The 25,722-nt window shown below is 44.3% G+C and overlaps 1 protein-coding gene across 8 annotated transcripts; it reads left to right on the top strand.

Annotated features, from left to right (window-relative positions):
- Positions 1 to 8,342: 8,342 nt before the first annotated feature.
- Positions 8,343 to 19,114, top strand: LOC133925458 (1-phosphatidylinositol-3-phosphate 5-kinase FAB1A-like). Of its 8 annotated transcripts, XM_062371407.1 has the most exons (16): positions 8,343 to 8,576; positions 9,772 to 10,052; positions 10,158 to 11,157; positions 11,240 to 11,384; positions 11,487 to 11,837; positions 12,432 to 13,163; positions 13,244 to 13,563; positions 13,868 to 13,994; positions 14,081 to 14,248; positions 14,349 to 15,674; positions 15,756 to 16,016; positions 16,136 to 16,424; positions 16,974 to 17,324; positions 17,427 to 17,514; positions 18,132 to 18,195; positions 18,295 to 19,114. In XM_062371407.1, exons 2-12 carry the CDS (start codon positions 9,812 to 9,814, stop codon positions 16,373 to 16,375), a joined length of 4,911 nt encoding a protein of 1,636 aa, XP_062227391.1. In that variant the 5' UTR covers positions 8,343 to 8,576; positions 9,772 to 9,811; the 3' UTR covers positions 16,376 to 16,424; positions 16,974 to 17,324; positions 17,427 to 17,514; positions 18,132 to 18,195; positions 18,295 to 19,114. The 8 variants fall into 8 exon arrangements, with proteins under 8 accessions (XP_062227391.1, XP_062227375.1, XP_062227372.1 ...); XM_062371391.1 differs by having other exon boundaries at positions 16,136 to 16,935; positions 17,037 to 17,324; positions 18,132 to 19,114; XM_062371388.1 differs by having other exon boundaries at positions 16,136 to 16,452; positions 18,132 to 19,114.
- Positions 19,115 to 25,722: the final 6,608 nt, after the last annotated feature.

Genomic DNA, 25,722 nt, shown 5'->3' on the forward strand with positions numbered 1-25,722 from the left:
GCCACGGGAAGTTTGTAATCAATTTCGAATTGAGTAAGGAAATTCTAACTTGATCTTTGTGGTCGCTAGAAGAGGATAGGGTTGGAAAAGACCCGGCTCTTTGTGAGCTCCTCAACGGAGACGTAGGCACTTCTTTGTGAGGTGGCCGAATTCCGGAATAATCTCTCGCGTTCTTATTTGTGCAATTTGCTTAATCGTGTGAATTTGTGATTCTTCATATAAATTGCCCTAGTGATTATCTTACTAATATTAATTGTTATTTTAGCTCCGTGATAACTAGTAGACCTAGCTTCAACTATAGATTCTAGCTACTCGCTTTAATTCGTAGTTGTTCTTGATTTCCTGTATAGACCGGAGACTCCGGACTAGACCGGATACTTCGGACCAGACCAGAGTATCCGATCTTCACCGGAGTATTCGGCAGATTTAATCCGTTGTTTTAGTTTTAATTTTCAGAAAAACCTATTCACCCCCCTCTAGGCACTTTCACACGCTCACGACCTAAGGAGTGGCCGAGACGTAGAGCAGTAAGGGCTCGCCCTCGGAGGGGGCCACCAGTATGGGCGGTGAGGTGAGATACTTCTTCAAATCTTGGAAGGCCTGCTCTACCTCCGGTGTCCAGTCAAAGCGACGGTCTTCTTCAAGAGTTTGAAGAGAGGGAGCCCCCGCTCCCCGAGCTTGGAGATAAAGCGCCCCAGGGCCGCCATGCAGCCAGCGAGGCGCTGAACTTTCTTGAGTCGAGCCGGGGGTCGCATCTGCTCGATGACCCAGATCTTCTCTGGATTGGCTTTGATTCCTCGGCTAGAGACCAAGAAACCAAGGAGCTTGCCCGCGGGCACCCCGAAGACACACTTCTTGGGGTTAAGCTTCAAGCGGGTAGTGCGGAGACTGTTGAAAGTCTCGGCTAAGTCCTCCAGCAAGGTGGCGCGGTCTCGGGATTTGACTACGAGATCATCGATATAAGCCTCGACGTTGCGGCCAACCTGCGAGTCAAGGGTAATGCGCACGGCGCACTGGAAAGACAACCCAGCGTTGCACAAACCAAATGGCATTGACACATAACAATAAGTCCCCACCGGAGTGGTAAAAGAAGTTTTTTCCTCGTCCTCTACGGCCATGCGAATTTGGTGATAACCAGAGTTTGCATCTAGAAAGTATAAAAGATCGCACCCCGCGGTTGTATCTACAATTTGGGCAAGCCTTGTTTAAGTCGGTGTAGTCGACGCACATGCGGAGCTTGCCGTTGACCTTCAGGACGATGACTAGGTTTGCCAGCCACTCGGGGTGGAGGACTTCTCGGATGAAGCTGGCGTCAAGGAGCTTTCTTACTTGCTCCCGGATGAACTCCTGGCGCTCGGGCGCTTGCCGCCAAACTTTCTATCTCACCGGTCGTGCGTCCAGGCGCACAACAAGGTGGTGCTCGATCACCTCCCTAGGGATCCCGGGCATATCGGACAGCTGCCATGCAAACACGTTGACGTTAGCCCGGAGGAAGGCGACGAGCGCGCTTTCCTATTTGTCGTCCAGGTCACCGTCGATTCGGACGACCTGTGAAGCGTTTTCGCCCACCACGACCTCCTTCATAGGAACGGAGGCGTTGACAGCGAGTCGGGGATTGGATGAAGAGGGTCCCGGGCCCCCTGGGTGTCCTTCGACCTTGGCCCGTACAGAGACCAAGGCCGAGTAGAGTTGCTCGACGCAGGAGACGGTGCTGCCGGTCTCGGCAGGTACGGAGATGGGGCCTGTAGGGCCCGGCATCTTAACCGTGAGGTATGCATAGTGTGTGACCACCATGAACCGAGTGAGCACCGGGCGCCCGAGAATGGCGTTGTAGGGGAGGGGGACTTCCGCGACATCAAAGATGACGTTCTCAGTCCGAAAATTGTCCCGGCTCCCGAATGTTACGGGCAGCTCGACCTGCCCGAGGGGCAAGGTGTGCCTGGGCATCACCTCGTAGAAGGGGAGCGACGGCTTTAGGCGCCTGGAAGGCACCTGCAGCTTCTCTACGGCCTCCCGGGAGAGGAGGTTTAGGCCTGCGCTCTCGTCGATCAGCACTCTGCTGACCTTTACATTGCAGATGGTAGGAGACACTACCAGGGATAGTCGCCCCATGCCTGCAGTACTTGAGGGGTGGTCCGCCAGGCTGAACGTGATCGGAGTGTTCGACCACTTCAGGGGCCTTACGGCCTCCGTGCTCGGGGTCGCCGAGCATACCTCGCATCGCATGGTTTTCACGCAGCGGCGAGAGGAGGGCGTGTACGCGCCTCCGTCGATGAAGGCGATGATGTGCTCAGGCTCTTGGAACTCGAGCTCTTGGTTATTGGGGGCGGCTATGTCGTTGCCGCCCCTGCGGAGGTCCTCGCGGTCCTTCTGGCGCCGCTCGATGAGGCCTTTGACCGTGCGGCACTCCGTGAGGTCATGCCACTCGGTCTGGTGGATCTGGCACCACTTCTCTGGCTTGGGCCTCGCAGGAGCGGGGGCCATCGCGGGAGTGGGAGCCCTTGCGGGAGCGGGACTGGCAGCAAGCGTGGGGGGAGCAGTTGGAGGTGACAGGTCACGCGCCCTCTTAAATACAGCATCGAGCCTCTCACCAGTTGACACCTCACCGCTGGGCCTCTGTGGGGACCACCGGCGAAGGACTTCTTGGGCTCCTTGGGGAACCGAGTGCTCGGGGGCCACTATTCACGGCCCCGAGCGCTCTCTCCCGGAATTGGTTGTTCGGGTCCTCGGGGAACCGAGTGCTCGGGGGTCACTGTTCACGACCCCAAGCACTCTCTCCCGAAACTAACTTCCCTTGGATCCTCGGGGGACTCGGGTGCTCGGGGGCCACTGTTCGCAGCCCCGAGCACCCTCTTCTCAGTACTTGACTTTTCATGTCGTCGAAGGATTTGAGTGCTCGGGGGCCACTGTTCATGGCCCTGAGCACCCTCTTCCCGGTACTTGGTCTTCTCGGGTCATCGGGGAACTTGGGCACTCGGGGACCACTGTTCATGGCCCCGAGCACCCTCTCCCGGGACTTGTTCTTGTTCGAACCTTGGGGAGGTAAAACCCCCGAGGGAGGACGCCACGTGACACTCTGCTGTCCTGCCCTCAGGACTCGGGGACCCCTGATTTCTGTGTCATCGATAGCTTGCTTAATAGAGCTTCTTCTGATTTATTTTTTTTGGAAATTAATTTTATGGGAAAAATTATTTTGTGGTTGATAGTAATTCTCTATAGTAAACTATACAAAGAATGTTATTCTGTGGTGAAAGTGAATTAGAGTAAGATAATTTTTTAACTTCCAACATCTAGTTCGTTTTAATAAATTACTCCCACGTAATTACTATATGAATTGATAATAACAAATAACTATTTAGCAGACGCCTCACAAATTTCACCGAGATGTGGCAAACACGCACTGCGTACTCTTGTACAAAACCCCCATACGAAATATCCTTCTCACAGAAATCTCCCTCCACGGTCTCCTCCCTTCTCTGGTTCTCCCGTACGATCTATTAAAATTCGAGATAAACATATTTTATCCGTTTTGTTAAGAAACTGAAGGCTCCTCCGAAATCTCTGGACCGATTCGCCCTTTAAAAAAAAGTTTGGGGAGACTCCGGCGTTGTTTGGACGCTATATTATGGCTGCCAAAAATTAAACCCTGACTAGCTTACAACCACTAATGATACCTTGCCATCACACTCATGTGCACCGATTCTCCCTTTTGACATCCATTTTTATATTAGCTTAATTTAACCAGAGGATTTTCAAGAGTTTGCTTAGAATAAAGTGGTGGTGCCAATTGTCATCCGGTGACAACGACTGGAAGTGAGGATGCCAATTCATGATGCACAGGAACGTCTTCAGGAAAGCAACACATACTCCCATTCGACGGCCAGTAACATGATTGGTTGCTTCCTTCGTCCAAATTAGCCTTTTTAATTACAAAGAAACCGTAAAATTGAACAAGCTCGTTTCTGACACACCTGTGGTACATACCATGTGACCCTGGACTTCCACTTTGGTTAGGAGAAAATTTCATTTGTCCTTGCGAATGCATAGGTTATCACTAACGTTTATTTACATTAAAATTTATGTTAAAAAGATATGTTAAAAAATTATAAATTATGTAAAAGAATTAATAGATATAATAATACTAAATTAGAAAGATGAACAAATGAGATAACTCATATATCCATGATGCATAGCACACGAGCGATAAAATGGCTAATGAGTCCATGGGTGTATGCCGAATAACTAATCTCTCCAAGCTGCCACTTTGGACCGGCAGCTGCAGCAGCAGGGTCTCACAGGAGATGGAGGTACTGCAACAGAACAGATAATCCAGCGACGGAAGCTACGGCAGGTCGGTTAGTCGGTAACTGCCAGCCTGCTACCCGCGGCGGCAAGTGAAGTCACCGGACAGCCTCGCTCGCACACGTACGATGGCACGAGGTGGCGCCAGCCAGCCGTCAGCCGTGTCGGTGCCTGAAAATTTTCAGGTAGATCTAGGACACTGCTACTATAATAGGCGCGCAGAGCCAGGCGATGTCGTCAACCGGCTCGTCGTGTACTACACACGCTATCTAGGACTAGAAAATTAGGAGTCCAGCAACTCCATAAGATAATCTCACGTCACATGGCGAGGCACCTGCAGTTTGTTCCATTGTTTGGCCGAAAGGCATTAACAAATGGCGCACTCGTTCAGTCCGGTGTCGTTGGTCCAGGAAGAATGTTTTCCCTCTGCTTTTGTATTGCTTTTTTCCGTCCTGGAACCGTGCTGGACGGCCGCCGCGCGCACGCTGGCACGCGGCATCCGCCGTGCATTTCGCGGTCCGGCGCGTCGAGACAGCGTGCGCGCATCAGCATGCAGTGTGGAGAGGTGGAGCAGCCCCGTGCATTCGATGCCTGCATATGGCGTGCCGGCCTGCGGCAGCCCGGCGCGATCGGTTAGCAAATCCGAAGTGGTAATCGATGCGAAGTTTTAGGTAGGGGCCGGCGGGCGGCGGCTAGTTTTGGGATCTCTCGCCGTAGAGGCTAGGCATTGAGCTGTCCGTTTGCCGGTAGTTCCCTTCCGGCCCAAGGAAACTCGTTGCCTGGCTAATTGCTCGCTACTATTATTCGTCTAAGTTCTACCATTACCATAGAAGGATTGTTGTTAGGAATGTGCAATCAAATGCCTCCGTTGGGAACATGAGGGTTTCCTGGCGTAACGATCAAACTGAAAGCAATTTTGCGTAATAAATCCTATGAAATTCTTAGCACCCCAAACGAATCCACTGCTTTGATCCTGTTTGTTTCAGCTCAGGATTATAATAAACGGTTTATAGATGATGAATTATAATAAATTGAATTATGATAAGCTGGAGGGAAATAAGCTATGAACTGTTTAGCAAACTAGATTATTAGAGTCTGAATTATTAGTAAAAGTCTGCAATGCTAGGCGAGGGTTTCTGGTGTAGGGTGGGGGGAGGGAGTGGCATTGACGAGTAATTTTCTCTAAATTTGATGGTAATATAGTAAAAGGCTAAAATAAGCTAAAATAAGCTCTTTTTCATAACTTATGGGATTATTATAATCTGAACTTCAGCTTATAATAATCTGGATAAAGAAGCTAGCTGTTTATTTTAGCTCAAAATAAATAAGCTAGTTTATTATAATCCTTAAGACCTTTACCAAGTTTCTTTCTCGGGGAAGCTAGCTAGCCTCGGTTGTACGACATTGTTGTTGTAATCTAACACATGTGAGGTGGAGCATTCACACGATCGGGTCTAGGAACGAGACATGTTATGAGGTCACATTGTTTGGCAGGGTGGTACATGCGCACCATGGTAAAAGTAAGTGTCTAATTACAGCTTGTTTGTTTTGGCCATATTTGCACCGTGTAATCTAATTATCCACCTTAAACAACAAATTGTGTATGTGTACATTGCTACATCTATGATGAAGCAGGACATCATCATCATTTTGGTTCTAGTTTTACTCTGAGTTCTAAGTATATAGTAAGTACATTTCTACTACTATTTTTCCAATTATAAGGTGCACACATACACAAACCACTATACATACACAATAGTCATATCTATATGAACCACACACAAAAATTAGGGTTGATTGAGTTCCCGACTTGGCCTAGAGCTTCCCTGTCACCGTTGCTCTTGACCCCTCTCCTCCTCCACCTCCGGCAACCCTGTTGGCGGTGAGGAGGAGCGATGTCTCTTCTTTCTCGTAGATTTATTAGTATGATTTGTTTTCCCTCTAATGAAGGTATGATGTGACTAGAGTTTTTTTTATGGTGGTTGCAATGATGTGATGATTATGTAGGGTTGGATTTCTCAACCTATCCTTCGATGACGGCCCCCAACTCCGGTAAGATGTGTGGAAGGTTAGCTTTTCTCTATCTCTTTGTAGTAGGATTGGAGAACTTTATCACCACCTTATGCGGTTTCTATTTCGGGTTGATGGCCTCATCGCCATTAGCCATGGATTTTGTTTGTGGGCTATTGGATCTGAATCTGTAGAAGGTATTGCTAGATTTGATCTTTTATCTCTTTCAATCGGGACACTGTTAGTGTCCGTTTAGAGTCTCAGATGTGTCTTGATAGTGCATTCGAGGTGTTCGCTATTGCAGCTATCAAGGGTTAGGATTCCTCGTAACAATTGGTATAAGGTTTTTATATTCTACTTCACTCAGCTACTGCATGAAGGGGTAAAGAATGACAAAAGGTTATCAGAAATGAAGAAGAGGACCTGACTATATTATCTTTGTATTTTTTATTTGTTTAGGATCTTTATATAATATGGGAATGTATTTCTTTTAAATTTAATATAATTTCAGCCCTACTAAAAAAAATCATACCTATGCGTGTGGCTGTATCAGACAACTAAAAAATCGACATATTGAAAGGATTTGAGCGTGTGGATAGATGGAAGGTTTATGGTGTATCTTCACCGCTTTTGTGTGTAGTTTCGGCGTCTGTCATTTGCAGAAAGCCACATCACACAGAGAGTGTACGCAGCAAACAAATCTCCGCGCTTGGCTACGTGAAATTCAAGTATCCAACTTCTTCACATCAGTGCCAAGGTTTACAAAGCTGTTTGGAGCATGAAAACCGATAACCAGTGGTAATAAAAAATCATGGTTATCACGATAACCGTTCAAAATTTGATGAGAATTTACTCAAATTCACTCGGTTAAATTTGAAATTCGGCGAAAATTCGGACCGAATCAACTGAACGGTAACCGCTCGGTTTGCATCAGTTACCGAGCGGTTTCGCCGATTTATCGAGCACATTTTTTGCATTGTCGGTACCATTTAGTTTTATCGGTAACCGTTCGGTTTTAGCGATTTATCGAACGGTTTTCTCGAATTTCAGTAATATTAAAAAAACTAAAAAATAGCTCAACCTTGTAAAATTAATAACTAATTCATCTGAGCTTCAAATTAAGTAAAACAAATTTTTTTGGTTTCCTTTTAACATGATCTACATGATAAAAGTATTTATACTCATAAAAAAGTTGAATATTTTCCGTGAGAAAATGTATTTACTAAAACAAGTTAAATGCATAGTTTACTCTTTGCTAATCCAAAAATCATAAAACCATTTTTTTTAGTCTCCTTACATGATCTTATGTCTTTTAAAAATACATGAACTCATGAAATAATTATGGTAACATATTGGATTGTATAATTGTGTTACAACTATATTAATTCATAACTAATCCATCACAACTCCAAAATTAGTGAAGCCACTTTTGTTAGTTTACTTATACTATGCTTTATGTATACTATGCTTTATGTAGAAAAAATAATGGTAGACATGAAAAAAATTAATTACAGTGCTGTTTCTTAACCTATTCACTTTATATTTATGAACTTTGTAAAAATTATGGAGAAATTAATAAAACTCTACTGTAGTGAAACTAATTTTAAAGATCCTCTTAAGATACACTCTACACAAAAAAATATGTGTTTACATATTAAAATTTTTCTTAACATGAGTTAATAAATGAGCTACGCATTTAAATTTTTTTCTTTTTTCTTCAAACCTCCTCCTATAGAATATAATACAAACAACATTATTTTTTAAAAAAATCACAAATTTTTTTAGAATTGTCTATAGTTTGTTTTTAGGATTTTTTTTCTGATTTTTTAAATTTAAATTTATTAACTGATCATTTTATATTATCGGAGTGGAGTGGAGTGGTAAGAACGAATTTGTTAACCCTGCAGCGCCCCACTTTTCCAAGCAGACCGTTTCGCGACCCCATGCTGACACGCGCGACAGACATTGGCCCGTGCCTGCCATGTCACGCAAGCATTAGCTGGAGGCCTGGAGCGTATATATACAGCTCACCCAATCCCACCTCTCTTTTCTTCCTTCTCCGCGTTTCAAAATCCGCTCGAAATTATTCCCCAAACCAAATCAAGCCTTCGGATTTCGTACCTTCCCGATTCATCCCTTCCGTCCTCGGCTCTGGCTCTCCGCCATTTGGGGAATCGGGAGCAACCGCGCGCGCGCGTGTTCCGAGGTTTTGGGTTGGCGGATTCTCCTGGTGGATTTGGAATCGGCCTTCTCCGCGCACGCACGTAAGTTTTGATGCCTTGCCCTTCCCCCCCAAATCGCTTGTTTTTTCGGTTCCCTATTTGGCGTCGCGAAGCAATCAGGGGAGCTTGTCGAATTCTCGAGAAGCGGCGGCGGCGATCACGAGGCATTTTTGTTTTTTTTCTTAAGGGGCTGTTTTGGTTGCTGCCGCCTCCGCCGTAGTCGTAGCGTCGCTGCTTGCTCCGCCGCCGCATCGCCGGCCGACTCTGTCCTCTTCTGCCACATCCTGCCGTTCGCGCGCTCCGCTGCCACCGTCCTCGCGCGCACCGCTGACTACTCCTCCACCGTCGGGTGGCACAGCTGCAGCCTCCTCCTCCGTTGTCGTCTGCCTTCTGCCTTCTGCTGCTGCAGCCTCGCAGTCGCCGGGCGCTGCTGCCTGCTCCGCCGTGCAGCACGTCGCCCTCTCCTGTTCTGTGTAGTTAGCTTGGAAATTTTTCCGAGGTAACTCTGGGGTCCTCTCGGCCATGGCGCAATCCTCACGGCGAGGCGTCTCACCGTGGTTACATGTTATTTGTTCGTGCCTCCTGGGGCTCTTAATGGCAATGTTCAACGTATGCGATTTGATATCAGATATTCGAATGGATTAGTGACATTTAGTATCTGAGAATAATATGGCTATTCGGCATTTGGTCTTAGTTGCATAATATGTGCTGTTTAGCAAATGTTCTTTTGTTTTGACCTTTTGTATTATCTCCGTAATTATGATGTTTCTCAGTGAGCTTGTGGTTGCAATCCCTAATTTACTTTATTAGAGCATTCAGTTTGGTCCACTTTGGTGTTACAGGCTGAGTCTAGTCTGGTGAAACTCAAAAGCCTTGCTAGATGAGATTTGGTCCTTTGCTAAATGTTTGTTATACATGCACGTTTTTTTATACGATTTTATCAGCAGTTTCAGAAATTTATTAGAATGTGTGCAAATTTTTGTGAGTTAGCTCAAGTTTCCAAGTTCTCATTTAAACTGTACAATGGTAGTAGATCGATAAGTTCAGGACTTAAGCTGGAAATTTATACCAGTGATTGGCTAGGCATGCTTGATAATGTAACTCATGATTATTGTTCCCCTGTGCTGGTCCTTTGTAAAACCTTGTACGACCATAATGAATATCTGATATTTGGTGAGTAATCTCTCAAGTTTGAGCTCAGCAGATCGGATGATTCCAGTGTTATTTTTATGTGCAGGTGGCCATATGTTAGCATAATAATTCAGTAAAACGGTATCATGAGTAAAATGTGTCATGCATGTGAATCAGAAGAGACGACATTGGATGAGGTCCATATCGGCCTAACCTGCAGTAATTATTGCTGCCAGAAATGTAACCGTGGTGAGAAAACATCAGTTATCAATGGTGAAACGGACTGGCTGAACATGGATGCAAGCCCTTGCAGCACTCCTTATGGCACCCCTATTTTTAGCCGAGAAAGTTCTTTCTCTAGCTTTGCTAGTTGCTTTTCAAGCCTTGGTAAGTGTTCATATACTGTTCTCGTATATGTGATATAATCATTTCTATCATTTACAATTATTTGCTAGCATAACCTAATTTATGTATGGCTTTTATTTTCCTCAGGTGACTCACTCATGGACTCTGAATCTGAAGAGGAAATTGAGCCTCAAGATACTGGTCAACTTAATCCTGATACCCTAGTCAGTGATGAACTTATGGAGCAAGGAAAAGGGAGTTCAATACAAGTGGATGAATGTCAACTCAGCCATGTCGCTGTTGTTGATGATGATGATAGTTTTCATATTCCGACAAACCAAAATATTTCATCTGGTCAACAGTGTCTGGAGACACATGAAGACGCCACCAAGGAAAATTTTGATGCAACTAATATTATTTTGGATTCAAATGTATCTTTTGAGCCTCATCGAGATATACTATGCAATGATCAATCGACGGAAATTGCATATGGTGTATCAGTGGAAGATATTGATATTAAACAATCTGATATGATACATGTTGAAGAGGGTACTAGCCTTCCCATGTCAGGTGATGAAATAATTCCATTGAATGAACAAGTTACGGATCAACTTGATAGCACCAAGGAAAATACAATAGTTTACAACAATATATTGAGTACCGAGCCTGACATGAAACCAGGTGCTGATTTTGATAATGGAAATGAATGCCTGTACCCACCAGTATTCCCCAATTTTGATGCAGACCCTCTCATTTGGTTGCCACCAGAACCAGCAAACAAGGAAGATGATATTTATATTGTTTCTAATAACGATGACGAGAGTGACAATAACAGCACTGAGTGGGGTAGGTCAAGTTTCAGTGCTAGCTTTGCAGAGAGAAGCAAGGAGAGCCATGAAGACCAATTGCAGAAAGTAATGTCAGAAGTTATGAACGGGCAATTCAAGATCCTTGTAAGCCGTTTTTTGGCTGCTGAAGGTTTCTCTTTATCTGATGGAGGTACTGATAAGAGCTGGCTTGATATTGTTGCTTCATTGTCATGGGATGCTGCACTCCTCGTCAAGCCTGATGCCAATTCGGGAAATGCAATGGATCCTGGTTTGTATGTAAAGGTGAAACGAATAGCTTCAGGATCTTGCCAGCAGAGGTAACATTCTGATATTTGTCCTTGTACCTCTTCCTTAGCCTTACTGTGTCTCAACGACGTTACTTTCTTTGTTTTATGATAGTGAAGTGATCAACGGTCTTGTTTTTAAGAAGAGTGCTGCGCATAAGCAGATGCGTGCCAGCATAAAGCATCCAAAATTGTTACTTCTTCAGGGTTCCCTTGGCCATTCTTCCTCAGGGCTGTCATCAATAAATTCGATGAAACAGGTGTGCATGCATGCCCTCAGTCAAAGCATATTTACATTTCATAGCTAAAATACCAGATAATAGGGGAGATTTACAAATGTCCTATTCACCATCATTGATCAGGAAAACGAACAACTGGAGAAAACTCTTAGTGAAGTGATAATCAAATGCCAACCTGATCTTATATTGGTGGAGAAAGCGGTTTCCCGCAACGTAAATGAGTATATTCAGAAACAAGGAGTTACAGTAGTTAGTGACATGAATATCCATCGGCTGGAAAGAATTGCTCGTTGCACTGGCTCTCCAATAATATTGTTGCAGGATGTTCTTACAAAACCCAACCTTATTAAGCAGTGTGAGTCTCTCCATTTTGAAAAGTTTGTTGAAGAGCATAATATAACTGGAGAAGATGGAAGGAGGACACCCAAAACATTTTTATTTCTAGAGGGTTTTCCGAAACCTCTGGGATGCACAGTATGTTTTCTCTTTCTTTCTTCTTTATGTGTCATCTTTTCTCTGCCTGTAGTGCTTCGATTTTTTACTTGTGTGCATGCATGTTTAGACACATTTTTCGTTGATCCCTCGGGCTGCATTTGGTGTACTGTTTGAATTTTTCCACATTGCATGGGCTAGACCTTTTTTTTTCTTTGAAACGAAAGGTTATCTTGAGTTCTTTTTGACAAGTTCCTTGTATACTACGCACATTTTGTGGTATAACCACGTTTCTGTTTATCGCTAAGTTATGTCATGAAGATGTATTGGAGCAGAAGTTGGAAAAAACATTTCTCACAGTTACGATTGAGTTGCCCACAATGCTGTTGTTTAACAGCATTAAGCTACCCTTTTTCTTAAAATATTATTGAATTGAACTTCATAAATGAGGGTGGGTTTTACTCATACTTTTATCTTAACCACTCTTCGGAGCTTTATATGTAGCACTTGTGCACAGCATATCAATTGTTGCACATTGGATGTGCTAAAGATTTTCATTTTGCTCATGATGTATCCTATGTCAGCATGCGTACCTATTTTTCCTGCCAGTTCTGATTGGTTTGAGATTGTTTGTAGATACTGCTGAAAGGATCAACAAGTGAAGAACTTGAGAAGATTAAGCGTGTCCTTCAATTCACTGTCTTTGCAGCTTATCATTTGATCCTTGAAACTTCATTCTTTGCTGATCAAAAATTATTTATGACAGATGGAATTACCAAAGGGAAAGAGAACTGTTTTGAAACTGATCGACAACTGCCTGCTTCCTATTATGATAGTTCAAAAAACAGTGACACCATGAAACATAACATTTCTACTTGTGATGGGCAGTATGCTAATCAGGAAGATTTTGTTCATACTGAAAATACTATGTCTCTGCATCTCCATGATTCCAATATTAAGACTTCTAGAGATCCTGCCGATGGAGAACTCGTTGACATCAAAGCCATTCAGTCATATTCATCACTGCCTGTTTTAGATCCCTCGACAAATTCTATTAGGAACATATCATCATCAGATTGTCCCAAGTCAACCACCTGTGATGGTTTTGATGGCTCAACATTCACTGCTACTTCCAAAAAGGTTACGAGGAAAGAAGAGTGTGGAGAAGATTGTCAAGAAATTGTTAATGATGGAATGTGTACAGAGACCGGGCCTGCTTTAAATACTCAGAACATCTTAATTTCGATGTCTAGCCAACATATTAGGAATCAAGCAGTTTGTGAACAGAGCCATCTTTCCCGGATAACTTATTATGGGTATTTCGATACATCTCTTGGACGATATTTGCAAGATACTTTACTTAATGAGGTCATACATCTTAATTATCTATTAATTTAACATATCCTTCATTTGCCTTGTGTTTCCAATATTAAGTACATTGTTTGCAGAAACACAACTGCTTTTCATGTGGTGAGCCTCCAGAAGCTCACATGTACTCTTATACCCACCACAATGGTACTCTCACCGTTCTTGTGAAAAGACTTCCCTTGGAGTCAACACTTTCTGGTGGGGGTCAAGGAAGAATTTGGATGTGGACCAGATGCTTGAAATGCCATGCTAAGCCCACCCAGAGGGTTATAATATCTTCCTCTGCACGTAATCTGTCGTTTGGGAAGTTCTTGGAACTCAGTTTCTCAACACATTCTGCTGCTAAGAAGCTATCAACATGTGGGCATTTGCTGCATAGAGACTGCCTACGTTTCTTTGGGTAATTATCTGCAAAACTCCTACATAAAAAAAGGAGGTTGAGAACCGAGTGATAGTTCGGTTGGTATAGTCTCTTGTCAAGGAGGCCACCCACCTGGGCTCAAACCCGGGCGCTCTCAAAGTGGGTACCTCCCTGAGATTTCTGGCTAGCATGTTCCTTGCCAGCCAGGGTTCGGTACCCCCTACCTGGCAATGCTAGGGGGACGTTGGGACGTTTCTCCCTGTGGTCAAATTTCTTTTCCTAAAAAAGGAGGTTCGTTTTCTGCATGATTTCACTAAAATTCTCTCTATTTTTATGACCGCAGATTTGGATCCAAAGTTGCTATGTTCAGATACTCGTCAGTTGAAATATATTCTGCTTGTAAGCCTCCATTGACTTTGGAGTTCAATAACCAAAACCGAAAGGATTGGCTTGATGTTGAAGTGAAGACTGTATGCTTCTATAATTTTTTGCTGCTGTTGCAGATTTCGTTTAGCTAATCACATACTTGCATGTTAACATAGTTCTATTCTTGAAGGTCCTTCTTCAATGGAAGCTCCTCTTCTCTGAAATCGAAAATGCAATTCAAGACTTGAAATCAAGATGCTCTAGTCACGGCGTGGGGGAAAACACCAGCATTTCAGTATACGGGGGATTACTTTTGGAGGTGACTAGGATGCTTAGACAAGAAAAAAATGAAGTCGAGGTAAGCGTTATGCTTCTATTATATTTCCATCTATTTTTCCTGTTTTTCGTACACAAAAGGAATTATTATTTTTTTGTTTAACATATCCTGCCTATAAAAGGTTTCTATGAATGAGTTTGGCCAAATCGTAAAGCCCGAGAGCTGTGCACATGAGATCCTTGGTTTGAACTGGCTGTACCAGCAGCTTCTTCTTGGGTTCTATATTTGGGATGTACGGTTGCATCATATTCTTCAGTACAGTAAAGTTAATGCTGCATCTTCAGACAATTCTGTCCACAAAAGCACAGTGGAGAATGAGCTGATGAATTCCGAAGTTGCTGTCCGAGACACACCATCAATGAAGGAACTTGGAGTGGAAAGAGAGGAAGCAACTATAAATTCCTGTAATAGCTTTGATAATTCATGTGGTGGTGTAATTTCGGATAAGGCCCAGCTGACCGATAAATCAATAATCAAAGAACATGAATCTCCTGTCTACCCAGATCTTGTTGTAAGGATATCTCCTGCTTCTCCTGGTGAAGTTTCTGTACCATTTACCAATGATGAACAACCTGCAACATCCAGAGTAAATGAAATGTATCATATTGTAATACCAAGTGATGACACTGGAAAATGGGTCTGGAATAGGTTTAGCCACTTGGAAATGGAATACAAGAAAGAACTTCAAGGTGGTTCATTGGATAAGTTTCATCTCATCAACAAATACAACCCAAGTTCTTCACCATTGACACACCCTAAACATCAAATGGGCCTGGGGCATTTTATAGTTGGTCCTGGCGGTAGCATCTTGTCAATTGCCGAGGAAGAGATATCCAGCCTTATTGCTTATGCACTAACTATATCTGAACAACAAGGGTTTTATTCTGGAGCTACATTCGCAAAGGATGAACTTGTAGATAGAAGAAAGACAGATAAATTGGCATCTAGCAACTTGGACAGAGATGCTTCTCTGCTGTCATCCATTCTGTCTCCAGATTACACTTTAGAAAAGAATCATAACTTATCAAGAAATGCATCGACATTATCATCTGAGGAGTCTACTTCTGGATTTTATGATTCATTTCTGTCAGCCTTAAAAGATCTGCATCCCGAAATTTGTGCAAACAATGAAAAGATAGCTTTGAAGAGCAAATACACTGTTGTTTCTATATATGCAAAGCAATTCCGTGACCTTCGGAAGATATGTTGCCCATCAGAACTCGCATATATTTCATCCATAAGCCGTTGTAAAAGATGGAATGCACAAGGTGGAAAGAGTAAGGTTTTCTTTGCGAAAACAATGGACGACAGATTTATCATAAAACAAATCAAGAAGACAGAGTTTGACTCATTCTTAAAGTTTGGTCTTGAGTACTTCAAGCATTTTGGTGTATCTCAGGTCTCAAGTAACCCTACATGCCTAGCAAAAATTATGGGAATATATCAGGTATGTAGTGAATCTTCCTGAAAGCTAGTGTGAACTGCTCCTAGCATCTAACGATCTAATTCTTTCTGACAACTATTTTAGGTTAAGGAAATCAGGAACGGCAAGGAGACAAGGGTTAATTTCATGATTATGGAAAATCTTTTGTTTGGACATGATATAATACGTAGATATGATCTGAAGGGTGCTCTTTTCTCACGATATGTTCCTGATTCAAAAAATCCTGAAAAGGTGCTTTTGGATCAAAATTTTATTGAAGATATGCGTACCATGCCAATCTACATTGAAGGAAAAGCCAAAAACCTCATGGAACGTGCTATTTGGAATGACACATCTTTTCTAAGTGTATGTATGCCTATTGTCAGCAAATCATTTTCCTCAATATATGCGCTTTTTTCTATTGATTGGAGTATATGCTGATTTTGCTACCTCTGAAGCCTATAATTTGTATCTTATGCTTGCAGCGTATGACTGTCATGGATTACTCCTTGTTTGTTGGAGTGGACAAACAGAAGAAGGAGCTTGTATTTGGAATTATAGACTATTTGAGACAATATACCTGGGACAAACAACTGGAGTCTTGGGTGAAGACATCTCTTGTTGTTCCTAAGAATCTGTCTCCAACTGTGATTTCACCTAGGGAGTACAAAATACGATTCAGGGCATTCATGTCTCAGTACTTCCTATCAGTTTCAGATGCTTGAGTTTTGAGGCCTGATGTTGAGGGTGTGGATGTACGCCTAGACCACTCAGGTTCGAGTCCTATTTGACGCGAATTTAGGTGTTTATTTCTTCTTATTTATAATACCACCTAGTTCCTCCTAGGTTGGTCAAGTTTTTTTTTTTTTAATTAGTTAATTTTTGTGGTTTGTGTGTGTCTATCCTTGTCCATTTTGCTTCTCAGCTGTTGTACATAGTAGCATTTAGGACACCAGGGAAGTGCAAATTTTAAGCATATGAATGGTGATTGACACACACACACAACCAACTAGTGTTCTTTATTGATGAGTATTAGGGTGGAGATAGAGTGTTGTCGGGGTAGAGGAGCATTTAATTTGCTCTTGTTTGAGCGTTTTGGAATATACTGCTGAAAGTAAAAGCCATACTCTCAAACTTTGAAGCCTCAGCTTTGTGTTACTTAAGCAAATGAATGGTAATGTGTGTCAAAGAATTATCATTCGTTAATTGAGCATTTACGGTGGCATGACAGACATTATCATTGTCCTAATGGAACCTCATTCAGTCAAGAAATTTCTATTATAAGGTGACCTGTCCTGAAAAACCATGGTTATTAATTTTTAGGAAATTAATGGTGATTACTGATTGGAGTGCATGCAGTCTGACAACGGTACTTCGCTAATTCAGTTTGAAGAGAGACAAGGGAGCGGAAAGATGGACTATACATAAATTCATCGTGATTAGTTAAAATTAAACTATCTGAGATTTGCCACTCTCTGGTTCCGTTTTTCAGTTCTGTTCTGTCCAGCTGTAAAATGGGATTAAGGTAGACTGGACATGCCTTATCTTCAGCAACTATTGAAGAGCCAAATTTGGTCACATGTTTTTCTGGATCTACCATATGAACCAGTTGGCATGTATGGCAGGTTTTCAAGTCATTAAGTTTCTTAGTGGAAGTCCTTCATTAACATACAGGTTTTTACTTTATTTCTAATAATATGTGTAAACGCATATAATGCAATTTTTTCATTCAATGTTTACTTACAATTACTTATGTACACTCTTGTTCTACTACAGAAGTACATATTAGCTTCCAAGCATCCTGAAGACCTGAAATATGCTTTCTGGCGTGTTGCACCGTTGTGCTCAATCATTACTATACTGTGTATGCTTCTGTTATCTCACATTATTTGGTCATATTCATTTATCATTTTTATTTATTTATCTTGCTATTTATGTACATTTACCACTGTGCTTTTGCAATTCCATTTCCAAGAAGGGAGTGTGTGGTCGTTGTTTTGGTTTTTTCTCCCCTCTTTTGAGAAGGGTGGGTCAGTGGATGCGTGTGTTTTGTGTTTGGCGAACCACTTTTAATCTACTTAATACAATGACTCGTAGTTCTTCTACATGTTCGAGAAAACAATCCACTTCCAAGAATCAATTCCACTGTGATTTATACTGCAAAGTAAAAGGAGAGACTGTATAGCATTTCTCATGTTCCCTCTGCTACTAATTATGATCCTTTCAAACTAGATAATGTACAGTAATAATTTAAAACAAGAGATTCTATCTGGTCCTCTATCCTCTGCTTAGAGTTGGTGGTTGTTTTCTAGATAATGGACGGGTTTACATTATGCATAGATCTCGCCTAAATAAGATTAAATAAATATTCCTCACATTTTAGGTGTTTCATCAGTAAGAGAGCCAGTGGACGCGCCACTGATTTGCTTTGCATTTCCTTGAAATAGCTTCAGGCCTTAATTCAGCTTGTTTTGAATGCAGGCCTCCTGAGCAAGAGCGCATGGTGTAAGTTTCACTGGCTATTGGTCATCATGCGGAGTAAAAGGTATATTCCATCAGGCGCCTCACCTTGCCTTTAGCTTCTGTGGACGCGACTATGCGATCATCAGCGCATCCACCTCGGGTTCGTGGAATCTTTCTACAGGTTATACCGCACCTCTAGATATGCAGAGGCAACAGCCAACAGGTGCCACAGCTATTAGAGAGGAAGTCGTGCCTACAGTGTGCAGCGCCCAGCCAATTGGATCCTAAAAAAATGGATTCATGGTTTTGGGCTGTCCGCTATTAATTTGGGCATCGCTATTCTGCAATCTGCTACTCACAAATCCGATCCGGTCTTCTATGCACGATACTGAGTTACGGTTCAGCACTGGTATGCCCTACTGGTATGAATATGCTGGACCCCCAGGCGGCAAGATACTTGCAGCAAAAGTCTACATAAGAACTCTTCTCATTTTCTGGTGTCGGCGTGAAATGAAACATCATGCCATGGTCTGAAGTATCCGCGCCTTTGTGGAACAGATTCATTGAACCTGGCCGAGATTGTCTGGCCATGAGAATGGGATGGTTCAACGTATCTCTGTGACGTGCATGGTGAAGCTAGACTTCAGTTGGTTGCTTTCCCTGTTTCTTGGTTAAGGAATGCATCGATACTATTACTAGTCCTGCTACTGAAATCCACCTGCAGAAACAAATCATTTTGTTTTGAAACGTAAAGGCGCAGCCCGTGATGGAAAAAATGAAGAATCGAATGCCGTGTGCCTACTTCCGTAGTCCCATTCTATTCCATGGTCGCCGGAAGTGGTACGCTAGCTTTGCGCTGAAACAGGAGTTGAGTAAACAGCAAGGGGATGCAAACAAAACAATATCTTTTTAGCCTCGTCATATCAAGTACCCCGTTACAATTTGTTTGACGACATGGAAAGTGCACACATTGGGATAAGATTCAATGAATTTGCACACTCTGAATCTGGTTACATGCAACAGGCAAGATAAAAAACCAAGCCTTCGAACTCAAAATAACTTTAAGATTATCCACCCAATTTAAAGCCGATAAGCACTCAACGTGCAAAGAACATGCACGTCGATGTCCAAGCCCAAGTTGATATAGTTATTGCATAGCTACATCAACGTAAGCACAAACGTTGCAACTCATTTCCATAATAAAAAAAAATGCGCGCTTTTTATGCTTTAAGCATCCCTGGTGTTCGAACCAAACGAGCAGAGTTCGATTGCCTGGCCGAACGTTCGAGCGCTCCCATACTAAATGAGTAGTTGTAGGGATCGGTGACGTTTTAGAAGAGATAAATCTATATTATTTTTATTTAAATGTGCTCTCAGTTTGTCTAATGTGGCTACTCTACTATTCAAAATATTTGCAACATACTTAGCAAGTTAAATTGCAAGTATGTAAATATGAAAATGTAAATAAGTTAGAGATAGTAAACTCGGTACAAGAGATTTTTATCTTGTGATATCGATAATATGAATGACACATCTAGTTCATGTTACAGCTCCACCAAGGATATGTTCCGGGTCGCTAAGACTATTCCGGTCATGGCTCTTGAGTCACTAAGCTACTGAGGCAAAGCCTTAAGCCGGATGAGCCACCAAGCTACTAAGATAAGATCTCACCACTAACCTCTCTTCTAGTTACCTATCGTCATCTTCACTTCAGAGCTTGAGCCATCAAGGTAAGGGTCCACACATCCCCATACAAACTTCTTGCCACCGCTCTACATCGAGTCGGAGGGTCAACAAGCATGAGCCACCAAGACTCACAGTGCTGGCAAGTCACTAAGACTTCAAGGTATCGATATACCAATGGGTACACTCTAGGATTACTCCTTAATCTACTTTAAGCACTTTGGTAACAACTCTCTAGATCTATTAGCACTAATCACTCTCTAATCTTGTGCTTAATTACCTTGGATAATCACTTTAAGCACTTTGGTGGCTTGTATGTTGGGTAGGGTTATTGTTCTTAGCTTTACTTAGATCTGGTATAAAATAGTTTAAGTATATATTTTCATTTATAGTGTAAATAAGATGACTCACTTAAACACATTCAATGTACTTAAAGCTTCAGCTCTATAAATTTCTGAAGCTACGAATACACTACTCTAGTACTCCCTTCATTTGTTTATGTAAGGCGCCTTAGCTTCCAACTCTTGGATTAAGAAGCATTTAACCATGAGAAAAATGTCAGGTTTCCCGGTGACGATCACCAGCAAGAACCCAGGCACGAACTCACGCACACACGCGAACACAACTGGAACTCAGAAATATTTTTTGCTGCGAACAAGCTGCAACATTTTCTGGTTTTCTTTTCTATTTATTTGCCGATGATTACTACTGAATGAAAGAACGCATGAGCGCTTCTCACGCCATGCCTTAGCCCCATCCATCGCCATGACCCTCGTGACGTGCATCCCGTTCACAGCGCAAGACTCAGCTTCGCCAGGAGCTATTCTCGCCACGTCCAACAACATGCATGGCATCCACACAAGTCACAGGCTCATGCATGTCACTAAGACCAAAACAAGCAAATATAACAAACTAACTAAGAGTTTAATTATGTATAAGATTTGGCTAACACATCTCCCCCCCCCCCCCAAAAAAAAAACTTGTACTGCTTACTTGAGTTCGATGAGGCCGATCCTGGAACGCAGCTCCAAAAACTTGACACGGCCGAGTGGCTTCGTCAGAATGTTCGCAAGCTGCTCAATGGTGTCGATGGATTCGACCTTCACCCTGCCTTCCTCGATGCATTCTCGAATGTAGTGGTACCGTGTGTCAATATGTTTGCTGCGATCGTGGAAAACAGGGTTCTTACCGAGCATGATTGCAGATTGATTGTCGATCTTTAGAGTGATGGTGCCCGCCTCCTCTCCCGTGAGTTCTGCAAGGAGACACGCCAACCAGACACCTTGGCAAGCTGCTGTCGTTGGAGCAATGCATTCTACCTCGTAGGAAGACAATGCCACAACCTTTTGTTTTTGTGATTGCCAAGTGACCAAGTTTCTCCCTAGGAATAAGAAGACTTCGATGGTGCTCTTGCGGGTGTCGGTGTCGCTGTAGCCGATGAGTTGAGCAGCTTCTGCCTTCCTCTGGTAGCAGCAGTCGTAGTCGACAGTGCCTGTGACGTAGCGCAGCACACGCTTCACGGCCGCCAAATGCTCGGTGGTGGGTTTCTCCATGAACTTGCTAATGTAGCCCACCGTGAACACCAAATTTAGCCGCGAGTTCACCAGATAGCGCAGCGAGCCTACGATCCTCATGTACTCAGTAGCATCAGTGTCAGGGGCTGTGCTTCTCTTACTGAGTTTGAGTCATGGCTCCATGGGAATGTGACTGGGATTGCACCCAGCCATGCCTGCCCCTTCAAGAATCTTCACCGCGTATGCGCCCTGGCTCACGGTGATGCTGTCGCTGGTCTGGGACACCTCCAGGCCAAGGTAGTATCACAGCAGGCCGAGGTCGCTCATCTGGAACGTCCCCTTCATCTCCTCTTTGAACTGTTCGAGCTCAGTGAGGTTGCTGCCGGTGATGATAAGATCATTGACGTACATGCCTACCACTAGTCGGTGCATGCTCACACCGCGAACGTATACCGCGTGCTCGGAGGTGCTACGATGGAACCCAAGTGACACCAAGGAGGCGTCCAACTTAGCGTACCATGCGCGTAGGGCCTGACGGAGCTCGTAGAGCGCCTTGATGAGGCGCAACACCTTGTGCTTCTAGCCATTTACCTCGAATCCCGATGGCTGCGCGACATAGACTTCTTCATGCAGTTCACCGTTGAGGAAGGCAGATTTGACGTCCATGTGGTTTAAGGGCCAGCTTTCACTCAAGGCGTGCCCCAGCAGCAGTCGCACCGACTTGAGCTGTGCCACCGACATGAACACCTCATCAAAATCGATGCCTTGCTGCTGCATGTATCCCTTGGCCACGAGCTGTGCTTTGTATTTGGTGATGTTGCCAGCGATGCCCTTCTTGGTTTTGAAGACCCACTTGAGCCCGATTAGGCGTTGGCGTGGTGGGGGATCGGCGAGTTGCCAGGTGCCATTGGACTTGATTGACCTCATCTCGTCGAGCATCGTCTGTCGCTAGCACTCATGTTCCTGCACCTCTGCAAATGTTGCTGGCTCGTCTGCACTTACCAACATCAAGTCTTCCTCTAGCTCCCGTGCAGGCAGGCCTGGAGGTGTTACCGGGCCTAGCACATTGTCGATGTTGCGGAAACGGAGCAGAGCGTCATCATGGTTGACGTCAAGGGTCTCCTCTGCACCCGGTGGCGACGAGACGAACTCGATCGGTGGCGCGCTCGCAGACGACGTCGGTGTGGGCGTACTCGAACCTGGTGCGGGGGTACTTGGCACGAGTGGTGTCGCATCTCAATCCACTAGTGTCGGCTGGTTAGTGGTGACCACGCCCGGCTGGACCATAGTGGTGTACTCGATGATGAAGTCATTGTCGATGTTCACCATCTGATCGCTGCTCCACTGCCACTACGTCTCCTCGTCAAAGACAACATCCCGGGAGACATGGACGCGCCTGGTGGTCGGATCGTAGACGAGATACGCCTTTGATCCCGATTCATAGCCCACAAAGATCATGGGTTTGCTTCTATCGTCGAGCTTCTTGACGTTCGGCGCGGCCACCTTGACGTGCGCCATGCACCCGAACGTGCGGAGATGGTGCACAACCGGTACACTCCCATTCCAGAGCTCATACGGGGTCTTGCTACTGATGCTTTTGGACGATGACCTATTCAAAATGTACATCACTGCATTGATTGCCTCTCCCCAAAATATACCTGGCAACCTGATGAGCCCATAGCTCCTTCGGATACTATCAATACCACCAATAATCCTCAAATCATATAAGGTCCAATTACAAGAGCACGTGCACGACAATTAGACCACCAGGTGAACTCGTTTCTCGTTGTTCATTTTCCTTGGATGGATTACTACTAAATTCTTGTGATATTTTATTGCTTAGGAACGTGAGAAAAGCACTGCAACCTTACTCGGACGTCACCCCTCGAAGGCCAAGTCTACTCGGACTCGAGACTGAGCTCTAGTCGAAGTCGTGGTCGTGGTCGAGTCTCAAGACAGCACGTCAGTAAAACGTGCATAACTCTCTCATATTATGTCCGTTTTAGGCGTTCTTGGACTTGCTGGAAAGCTTATGTCGAGCTCTTTCCAATGGATCTATGCTTAACCAAATATTCTTTATAGTTTAGTAAGAGTAGAAGGAATAAGGTGTTGCGTCACCGTTTTGGACACTGTCGTGTCTTGTAATCGTGTCGGGGTCAGAGTACAGGTTGTGCACGCCTCTTTCTATGGCTGCACAACCCTAGGTCAACCTCCTCACATCCCCCCTATATATACACAGTAGTCATCATAGTTTAGGCTTGGGTTTAGCTTAGATTATTCTGTTTTAGACAGTTTCACCGTTTATCGGTTTGTTAACCCCAAACTCGAGTATTTCATTGGTAATTAACAATATTCAGATTGCATCTACCTGTTCTTACTTGTGTTCTCGATTCATTTGCAGAAAAAGCCTTCTTAGCGAGGTCAAGTGCGTCTTGGTACGGTTGATAACCACGGAGTAGTGGTGTAGTGGTTGCGAGGGTTCTCAATCTGTTCTGATCAGAGCCTTTGGATCATCAATGTTGAAACTCCACCAATCGACTTATCATATTACCTTCAGAATATCAGGCAAATGCGCATCAGAAACCTTTCGCCTTGAGCATGTTGTGGGACGTTCTGACCACCGATTGGTTTCGTCGCTTGACGACACCATTTTGTTGCAGCGTGCACGGCACCGTGAGCTCACGGCGCACACCCAACTCAGCGCAGTACTCGTTGAAACTTGCGACGGTGAATTCCCCCCCCCCTCGGTCCGTGCACAACGCATGGAGCTTATGGCTGCTCTTCTTCTCAGCCGTCGCTTGAATGCACTTGATGGTGGTCGGTGTAGCGTCTTTGGTGGGAAGCAGAACAACCCACATAAACCGGCTGTAGCCATCGATATGAGTAGGAAGTAGCGGTTACCGCTGGGCGTCGGTGGCATGATCGGGCCGTAGAGGTCACCGTGTAGGAGCGCGAGGGGTTCGATGGCGTGGCTCAGTGCGCGCTGCGGGAATGGCGTGGGTCAATGCTTGCCCACAAGGCACGCCTCACACACCTGTTCAACATGCGATAGCATCGACAGTCCGTGTATGAGACCTTCATGCCCCATCTTGCGCAATGCAGCGACGTTGATGTGCCTGAAGCGGGCATGCCAGCGTCACGCATCCTCGCCAGCACGCGCTGTCAGGCAGACCGGCCATGCAATGTTGATGTCGAGCACATAGAGCCGGCTAGGGCTACAGTGGATCTTGGCAAGCAGTCATCACTGCTCGTCCCGGATCCGCATCACGCTGTCCTCTATCAGGATCTAGTAGTCATGCTCATCCAGCTGCCCAACGCTGATGATGTTGGCACTGAGGCGCGGGATGAAGTAGGCATTGGTGAGGGTGTAGTGCTTGCCATTTTTGCACGTAAACAACATTGTGCTTCATCCCTCGATCTGGATGACGAAGCTGTCACCGAATCGCACCGAGCCGGTGATGCCCACGTCGAGATCCGAGAAGGCCACCCAGGACCTAGTCATGTGACTGGTGGCCCTAGTGTCCATGACCCATCGCTGGGATCTCTCTCCTCCACATTGCCGAGCACGACGAAGACCTTTTCCTCCACCAGCTTGACTGTGTCGCGTGGTGGACACTATGGTGGAGGCACAGATGCAGCACAAGCGACCATCGATGGGGCCGGGGGCGCTGCAGCGTAGCTGGATTCGCCGCTCTGCCCATGAGGTGGGGATCGGTTGGAAGGCGATGGAACTGTGGCAGTGGAGTCAATGTCGCCCTGCAGCAAGCATCCAGTTATAGAGTAAGTAAAGGGATATTCTTTGTGTTAGAAAGTTTGTTGTTTGCTTGTGCTAGTGTTTATTTGGCCGAACAACAAGAAGGGAGTTCGGTTAAGTATTTAGAAAATCCTAATTCATTGGTAGATAGAAAGATTAGGCGACAAGCTTTAAAATATGTGATATTGGATGGTGAATTGTATTACCGAACCATAGAGGAGTTGCTTTTAAAGTGTTTGGGTTCAGAGCAAAGTAAAATTGCTATGGCTGAAGTACATGAAGGTATTTGTGGTACACATCATCAGGTCACAAAATGATGTGGTTGTTAAGAATGGCTGGTTTTGATTGGCCGACTATGTTTGATGATTGCTCTAGATATTACAAAGGATGTGAAGCATGTCAAAAGTTTGGTAACAAATAATTAGTTTTTGCTTTTATGTTACATCCTATTATCAAATCATGGTCGTTTCGTGGATGGGCTTTAGATTTCATCGGCCAAATTTATCCTTCATCTTTCAAAGGTCATCGCTTTGTTTTGGTTGCTATCAATTATTTTACTAAGTGGACCAAGACCATTCCATTCCATTAAAGAACATGACACATAAGGAGGTAATTAAGTTTATTTTGGAGCATATTATTTATAAGTTCGGTATCCCGT

This window comes from Phragmites australis, chromosome 1, assembly GCF_958298935.1.
Source record: "Phragmites australis chromosome 1, lpPhrAust1.1, whole genome shotgun sequence".
NCBI classification, from domain to species: domain Eukaryota; kingdom Viridiplantae; phylum Streptophyta; class Magnoliopsida; order Poales; family Poaceae; genus Phragmites; species Phragmites australis.